This window comes from Lampetra fluviatilis, unplaced genomic scaffold, assembly GCF_964198595.1.
Source record: "Lampetra fluviatilis unplaced genomic scaffold, kcLamFluv1.1 SCAFFOLD_500, whole genome shotgun sequence".
NCBI classification, from domain to species: domain Eukaryota; kingdom Metazoa; phylum Chordata; class Hyperoartia; order Petromyzontiformes; family Petromyzontidae; genus Lampetra; species Lampetra fluviatilis.
This window is the reverse complement of record NW_027621394.1, coordinates 57,967-66,901: the sequence shown is the minus strand read 5'-3', so window position 1 is coordinate 66,901 and position 8,935 is coordinate 57,967. Positions and strand designations below refer to the sequence as shown.

The following is an 8,935-nucleotide window of genomic DNA, read 5'->3' as shown; positions in this document are numbered from 1 at the left end:
TGAGTGAGTGGCTGAGTGGGTGAGTGAGTGGGTGAGTGAGTGGCTGAGTGAGTGGTGAGTGGGTGAGTGAGTGGGTGAGTGGGTGAGTGGGTGAGTGAGTGAGTGGGTGAGTAGGTGGGTGGGTGAGTGAGTGAGTGAGTGGGTGAGTGAGTGAGTAGGTGAGTGAGTGAGTGAGTGGCTGAGTGAGTGAGTGAGTGGGTGAGTGAGTGGGTGAGTGAGTGGGTGAGTGGGTGAGTGGTGGGTGAGTGGGTCGGTGAGTGAGTGGGTGAGTGAGTGGGTGAGTGAGTGGGTGGGTGAGTGAGTGAGTGAGTGGGTGAGTGAGTGAGTGAGTGGGTGAGTGAGTGAGTGGGTGAGTGAGTGAGTGAGTGGGTGAGTGGGTGAGTGGTGGGTGAGTGGTGGGTGAGGAGCTGCTCACCTTGGCCAGGGTGAGGAGGAGCTTCTGGAAGTCTCCGGACGTGTCAGAGGCAATACTCTTCTCCAGCTCCACCTTGTAGGCTGGGGTCACCACGGGGTCACCACGGGGTCACACAGGGTCACCACAAGGTCACCACAAGGTCACCACAATGTCACCACAAGGTCACCACGGGGTCACCACGAGGTCACCACAGGGTTACCAGGAGGTCACACGGGGGTCACACAGGGTCAACACGGGGTCACACGGGGGTCACCACAAGGATCACCAAGGGGTCAACACGGGGTCACCACGGGGGTCACACAACGTCACCACGGGGGTCACCACAAGGTCACCACGGGGTCACCACGGGGTCACCACTGTGTGTGTGTGTACTGTCTGTGTGTCTGTGTGTGTACTGTGTGTGTACTATGTGTGTGTACTGTCTTTGTGTACTGTGTGTGTACTGTGTGTGTACTGTGTGTGTGTGTACTATGTGTGTACTTTGTGTGTACTATGTGTGTGTACTGTCTTTGTGTACTTTGTGTGTACTATGTGTGTGTACTGTCTTTGTGTACTGTGTGTGTGTACTGTGTGACTGTGTGTGTGTGTCCTGTCTGTGTGTGTGTACTATGTGTGTACTGTCTTTGTGTACTGTGTGTGTACTGTGTGTGTACTGTGTGTGTGTGTGTACTGTGTGTGTGTGTCTGTGTGACTGTGTGTGTGTGTCCTGTCTGTGTGTGTGTACTGTGTGTGTACTGTGTGTGTACTGTGTGTACAGTGTGTGTACTGTGTGTGTACTGTATGTACTGTGTGTGTACTGTGTGTGTACTGTATGTACTGTGTGTGTACTGTGTGTGTACTGTATGTACTGTGTGTGTACTGTGTGTGTACTGTAAGTACTGTGTGTGTGTACTGTGTGTGTACTGTGTGTGTGTACTGTGTGTGTGTACTGTGTGTACTGTGTGTGTGTGTCTGTGTGACTGTGTGTGTGTGTCTGTGTGTGTGTGTACTGTGTGTGTGTGTACTGTGTGTGTGTGTACTGTGTGTGTGTACTGTGTGTGTGTACTGTGTGACTGTGTGTGTGTGTACTGTCTGTGTGTACTGTGTGTGTACTGTGTGTGTGTGTACTGTGTGTGTACTGTGTGTGTGTGTACTGTGTGTCTGTGTGTGTACTATGTGTGTACTGTGTGTGTGTGTGTACTGTGTGTCTGTGTGTGTACTGTGTGTGTACTGTGTGTGTACTGTGTGTGTGTACTGTGTGTGTACTGTGTGTGTACTGTGTGTACTGTGTGTGTGTACTGTGTGTACTGTGTGTGTACTGTGTGTGTGTACTGTGTATGTGTGTACTGTGTGTACTGTGTGTGTGTGTGTACTGTGTGTACTGTGTGTGTACTGTGTGTGTACTGTGTGTGTGCAGTGTGTGCACTAAGTGTACTGTGTGTGTACTGTGTGTACTGTGTGTGTGTACTGTGTGCACTGTGTGTGTGCAGTGTGTGTACTGTGTGTACTGTGTGCACTGTGTGTGTGTACTGTGTGTGTGTACTGTGTGCACTGTGTGTGTGTACTGTGTGTGTGCTGTGTGTGTGCTGTGTGTGTGTACTGTGTGTATTGTGTGTGTGCAGTGTGTGTACTGTGTGTGTGCTGTGTGTGTGTACTGTGTGCACTGTGTGTGTGTACTGTGTGTGTGTGCTGTGTGTGTGTACTGTGTGTGTGTACTGTGTGTGTGTGCTGTGTGTGTGCACTGTGTGCACTGTGTGCAGTGTGTGTGTGCTGTGTGTGCTGTGTGTGTGTGCTGTGTGTGTGTACTGTGTGTGTGCACTGTGTGTGTGCGCTGTGTGTGTGTGCTGTGTGTGTGCACTGTGTGTGTGTACTGTGTGTGTGTACTGTGTGTGTGTGTACTGTGTGTGTGTACTGTGTGTGTGCACTGTGTGTGTGTGCTGTGTGTGTGCACTGTGTGTGTGTACTGTGTGTGTGCACTGTGTGTGTGCACTGTGTGTGTGTGCTGTGTGTGTGTACTGTGTGTGTGTACTGTGTGTGTGTACTGTGTGTGTACTGTGTGTGTGCACTGTGTGTGTGTACTGTGTGTGTGTGCTGTGTGTGTGCACTGTGTGTGTGTGCTGTGTGTGTGTACTGTGTGTGTGTGCTGTGTGTGTGCACTGTGTGTGTGTACTGTGTGTGTGCACTGTGTGTGTGTACTGTGTGTGTGTGTGCTGTGTGTGTGTACTGTGTGTGTGCACTGTGTGTGTGTACTGTGTGTGTGTGCTGTGTGTGTGCACTGTGTGTGTGTACTGTGTGTGTGTGCTGTGTGTGTGCACTGTGTGTGTGTACTGTGTGTGTGTACTGTGTGTGTGTACTGTGTGTGTGTGCTGTGTGTGTGCACTGTGTGTGTGTACTGTGTGTGTGTACTGTGTGTGTGTGCTGTGTGTGTGCACTGTGTGTGTGTACTGTGTGTGTGTACTGTGTGTGTGTACTGTGTGTGTGTACTGTGTGTGTGTGTACTGTGTGTGTGTACTGTGTGTGTGTGCTGTGTGTGTGCACTGTGTGTGTGTACTGTGTGTGTGTACTGTGTGTGTGTACTGTGTGTGTGTACTGTGTGTGTGTGTACTGTGTGTGTGTGTACTGTGTGTGTGCACTGTGTGTGTGCACTGTGTGTGTGTACTGTGTGTGTGTACTGTGTGTGTGTACTGTGTGTGTGTGCTGTGTGTGTGCACTGTGTGTGTGTACTGTGTGTGTGTACTGTGTGTGTGTACTGTGTGTGTGTACTGTGTGTGTGTACTGTGTGTGTGTACTGTGTGTGTGCACTGTGTGTGTGTACTGTGTGTGTGTACTGTGTGTGTGTACTGTGTGTGTGTACTGTGTGTGTGCACTGTGTGTGTGTACTGTGTGTGTGTACTGTGTGTGTGTACTGTGTGTGTACTGTGTGTGTGTGCTGTGTGTGTGTGTACTGTGTGTGTGTACTGTGTGTGTGTGTACTGTGTGTGTGTACTGTGTGTGTACTGTGTGTGTGTGCTGTGTGTGTGTGTACTGTGTGTGTGTACTGTGTGTGTGTGTACTGTGTGTGTGTACTGTGTGTGTGCACTGTGTGTGTACTGTGTGTGTGCACTGTGTGTGTGTACTGTGTGTGTGTGTACTGTGTGTGTACTGTGTGTGTGCACTGTGTGTGTACTGTGTGTGTGCACTGTGTGTGTGTACTGTGTGTGTGTGTACTGTGTGTGTGTGCTGTGTGTGTGCACTGTGTGTGTGCACTGTGTGTGTGTGTGCTGTGTGTGTGTACTGTGTGTGTGTACTGTGTGTGTGTACTGTGTGTGTGTACTGTGTGTGTGTGCTGTGTGTGTGTGCTGTGTGTGTGTACTGTGTGTGTGTACTGTGTGTGTGTGCTGTGTGTGTGTGCACTGTGTGTGTGCACTGTGTGTGTGTACTGTGTGTGTGTACTGTGTGTGTGTACTGTGTGTGTGTACTGTGTGTGTGTACTGTGTGTGTGTGCTGTGTGTGTGCACTGTGTGTGTGTACTGTGTGTGTGCACTGTGTGTGTGTACTGTGTGTGTGCACTGTGTGTGTGCTGTGTGTGTGTGCTGTGTGTGTGTGTGCTGTGTGTGTGTACTGTGTGTGTGTACTGTGTGTGTGCACTGTGTGTGTGTGTGCTGTGTGTGTGTACTGTGTGTGTGTGCTGTGTGTGTGTACTGTGTGTGTGTGCTGTGTGTGTGTACTGTGTGTGTGTACTGTGTGTGTGCACTGTGTGTGTGTACTGTGTGTGTGTGTACTGTGTGTGTGTACTGTGTGTGTGTGTACTGTGTGTGTGCACTGTGTGTGTGTACTGTGTGTGTGTGTACTGTGTGTGTGTACTGTGTGTGTGTACTGTGTGTGTGTGTGCTGTGTGTGTGTACTGTGTGTGTGTACTGTGTGTGTGTACTGTGTGTGTGTGCTGTGTGTGTGCACTGTGTGTGTGTGCTGTGTGTGTGCACTGTGTGTGTGTGTGCTGTGTGTGTGTACTGTGTGTGTGTACTGTGTGTGTGTACTGTGTGTGTGTGTACTGTGTGTGTGCACTGTGTGTGTGTGCTGTGTGTGTGCACTGTGTGTGTGTGCTGTGTGTGTGCACTGTGTGTGTGTACTGTGTGTGTGCACTGTGTGTGTGTACTGTGTGTGTGTGTGCTGTGTGTGTGTACTGTGTGTGTGTACTGTGTGTGTGTACTGTGTGTGTGTACTGTGTGTGTGTACTGTGTGTGTGTACTGTGTGTGTGCACTGTGTGTGTGTGCTGTGTGTGTGCACTGTGTGTGTGTACTGTGTGTGTGCACTGTGTGTGTGTGCTGTGTGTGTGTACTGTGTGTGTGTACTGTGTGTGTGCACTGTGTGTGTGTACTGTGTGTGTGTGTACTGTGTGTGTGTACTGTGTGTGTGTGCTGTGTGTGTGTACTGTGTGTGTGTGCTGTGTGTGTGTACTGTGTGTGTGTACTGTGTGTGTGCACTGTGTGTGTGTACTGTGTGTGTGTGTGCTGTGTGTGTGTACTGTGTGTGTGTACTGTGTGTGTGCACTGTGTGTGTGTACTGTGTGTGTGCACTGTGTGTGTGCACTGTGTGTGTGTACTGTGTGTGTGTGTGCTGTGTGTGTGTACTGTGTGTGTGTACTGTGTGTGTGCACTGTGTGTGTGTACTGTGTGTGTGCACTGTGTGTGTGTACTGTGTGTGTGTGTGCTGTGTGTGTGTACTGTGTGTGTGTGCTGTGTGTGTGTACTGTGTGTGTGTGCTGTGTGTGTGTACTGTGTGTGTACTGTGTGTGTGCACTGTGTGTGTGTACTGTGTGTGTGTGTACTGTGTGTGTGTACTGTGTGTGTGTACTGTGTGTGTGTGTACTGTGTGTGTGTACTGTGTGTGTGTACTGTGTGTGTGTACTGTGTGTGTGCACTGTGTGTGTGTACTGTGTGTGTGTGCTGTGTGTGTGCACTGTGTGTGTGTACTGTGTGTGTGCACTGTGTGTGTGTACTGTGTGTGTGTACTGTGTGTGTGTGCTGTGTGTGTGCACTGTGTGTGTGTACTGTGTGTGTGCACTGTGTGTGTGTGCTGTGTGTGTGTACTGTGTGTGTGTACTGTGTGTGTGCACTGTGTGTGTGTGTGCTGTGTGTGTGTGCTGTGTGTGTGTGCTGTGTGTGTGTGCTGTGTGTGTGTGCTGTGTGTGTGTGCTGTGTGTGTGCACTGTGTGTGTGTGCTGTGTGTGTGTACTGTGTGTGTGTACTGTGTGTGTGCACTGTGTGTGTGTGTGCTGTGTGTGTGTGCTGTGTGTGTGTGCTGTGTGTGTGTGCTGTGTGTGTGTGCTGTGTGTGTGCACTGTGTGCACTGTGTACTGTGTGTGTGCAGTGTGTGTGTGCACTGTGTGTGTGCAGTGTGTGTGTGCTGTGTGCTGTGTGTGTGCACTGTGTGTGTGCAGTGTGTGTGTGCACTGTGTGTGTGCAGTGTGTGTGTGCTGTGTGCTGTGTGTGTGCACTGTGTGTGTGCAGTGTGTGTGTGCTGTGTGCTGTGTGTGTGTGTGCTGTGTGTGTGCAGTGTGTGTGTACTGTGTGTGCTGTGTGCGTGTGCTGCCTACTCGCGAGGTAGGCTTGCTTGATGTCACGTAGCTGCTGGTTGGAGCGAGTGGCCAGGATCTCAATCAGACACTCCTCATCCGTGCCCAGACCCTGCGACACACACACAGTGACACACACACAGTGACACACACACAGTGACACACACACACACAGTGACACACACACACAGTGACACACACACAGTGACACACACACAGTGACACACACACACACAGTCACACACACAGTACACACACACACACAGTGACACACACACACACACAGTGACACACACACACACACAGTGACACACACACACACACAGTGACACACACACACACACAGTGACACACACACACAGTGACACACACACAGTGACACACACACAGTGACACACACACAGTGACACACACACACACACAGTGACACACACACAGTGACACACACACAGTGACACACACACAGTGACACACACACAGTGACACACACACACACAGTGACACACACACACACAGTGACACACACACACACAGTGACACACACACACACAGTGACACACACAGTGACACACACACACAGTGACACACACACACAGTCACATACACAGACACAGTGACACACACACACAGACACACACACACAGTGACACACACACACAGTGACACACACACACACAGACACACACACACAGTGACACACACAGTGACACACACACACAGACACACACACACAGTGACACACACACAGTGACACACACACACACAGTGACACACACACACACAGTGACACACACACAGAGACACATACACACACACATACACACGCACACAGACACACACAGAGACAGACACAGACACACACCGGAAGTGAGACACTGAGACAGGAAGTGAGACACTGGGACAGGAAGTGAGACACTGGGACAGGAAGTGAGACACTGAGACAGGAAGTGAGACACTGGGACAGGAAGTGAGACACTGAGACAGGAAGTGAGACACTGAGACAGGAAGTGAGACACTGAGACAGGAAGTGAGACACTGAGACAGGAAGTGGGACACTGGGACAGGAAGTGAGACACTGGGACAGGAAGTGGGACACTGGGACAGGAAGTGAGACACTGGGACAGGAAGTGAGACACTGGGACAGGAAGTGGGACACTGGGACAGGAAGTGAGACACTGAGACAGGAAGTGAGACACTGGGACAGGAAGTGAGACACTGGGACAGGAAGTGGGACACTGGGACAGGAAGTGAGACACTGAGACAGGAAGTGAGACACTGGGACAGGAAGTGGGACACTGGGACAGGAAGTGAGACACTGAGACAGGAAGTGAGACACTGAGACAGGAAGTGGGACACTGGGACAGGAAGTGAGACAGGAAGTGAGGCACTGGGACAGGAAGTGAGACACTGAGACAGGAAGTGGGACACTGAGACAGGAAGTGAGACAGGAAGTGAGACACTGAGACAGGAAGTGAGACACTGAGACAGGAAGTGAGACACTGAGACAGGAAGTGAGACAGGAAGTGAGACACTGAGACAGGAAGTGAGACAGGAAGTGAGACACTGGGACAGGAAGTGAGACACTGAGACAGGAAGTGAGACAGGAAGTGAGACGCTGAGACAGGAAGTGGGACACTGGGACAGGAAGTGAGACAGGAAGTGAGGCACTGGGACAGGAAGTGAGACAGGAAGTGAGACGCTGAGACAGGAAGTGAGACGCTGGGACAGGAAGTGAGACACTGAGACAGGAAGTGAGACACTGAGACAGGAAGTGGGACACTGAGACAGGAAGTGAGACAGGAAGTGAGACACTGAGACAGGAAGTGGGACATGTGCCCACCTTGGTGGCGCCCCGCAGGGCGTCCGCGTCAAACTGAGCGGGCGTCTTGAGGAGTCCCAGGACAACTTCCTCCAACCCGCCGGACAGAGCCGCCTTGAGAGCCACGCTCATGTCCTGGCCAACAACGACAGCAACATCGACATCATCAACAACATCGACATCATCAACAACATCAACAACATCAACATCATCACCACCATCATCAACAACATCAACAACATCAACAAAAACATCAACAACATCAACAACATCATCAACATCATCAACATCAACAACATCAACAAAAACATCAACAACATCAACATCATCAACAACATCAACAACATCAACAACAACATCATCAACAACATCAACATCATCAACATCAACAACATCAACATCATCATCAACAACATCATCAACAACATCAACAACAACATCATCAACAACATCAACAACATCATCAACATCAACATCATCAACAACATCAACAACAACATCATCAACAACATCATCAACAACATCAACATCAACAACATCAACAACATCAACAACAACATCATCAACAACATCAACAACATCATCAACATCAACATCATCAACAACATCAACAACAACATCATCAACATCATCAACAACAACATCAACAACATCAACATCAACAACAACATCATCAACATCAACAACATCAACAACATCATCAACAACATCAACAACATCAACAACATCATCATCAACATCATCAACATCAACAACATCATCAACATCATCAACATCAACAACATCAACAAAAACATCAACAACATCAACATCATCAACAACATCAACAACATCAACAACAACATCATCAACAACATCAACATCATCAACATCAACAACATCAACATCATCATCAACAACATCATCAACAACATCAACAACAACATCATCAACAACATCAACAACATCATCAACATCAACATCATCAACAACATCAACAACAACATCATCAACAACATCATCAACAACATCAACATCAACAACATCAACAACATCAACAACAACATCATCAACAACATCAACAACATCATCAACATCAACATCATCAACAACATCAACAACAACATCATCAACATCATCAACAACAACATCAACAACATCAACATCAACAACAACATCATCAACATC

At 49.1% G+C, this 8,935-nt stretch overlaps 1 protein-coding gene across 1 annotated transcript in view; it reads right to left on the bottom strand.

The window, feature by feature from the left end:
• Positions 1–415: 415 nt before the first annotated feature.
• LOC144955194 (annexin A2-like) overlaps positions 416–8,935 on the bottom strand; it is a gene marked incomplete at its 3' end in the record, with an annotated part of 49,741 nt that continues 41,221 nt past the window's right edge. The window contains exons 5-7 of the mRNA XM_078885502.1: positions 7,790–7,903; positions 5,971–6,061; positions 416–495 (exon numbers count right to left, since the gene is read on the bottom strand). Coding sequence (XP_078741628.1) covers positions 416–495; positions 5,971–6,061; positions 7,790–7,903 — 285 coding nt within the window. The remainder of the gene's footprint in view (positions 496–5,970; positions 6,062–7,789; positions 7,904–8,935) is intronic.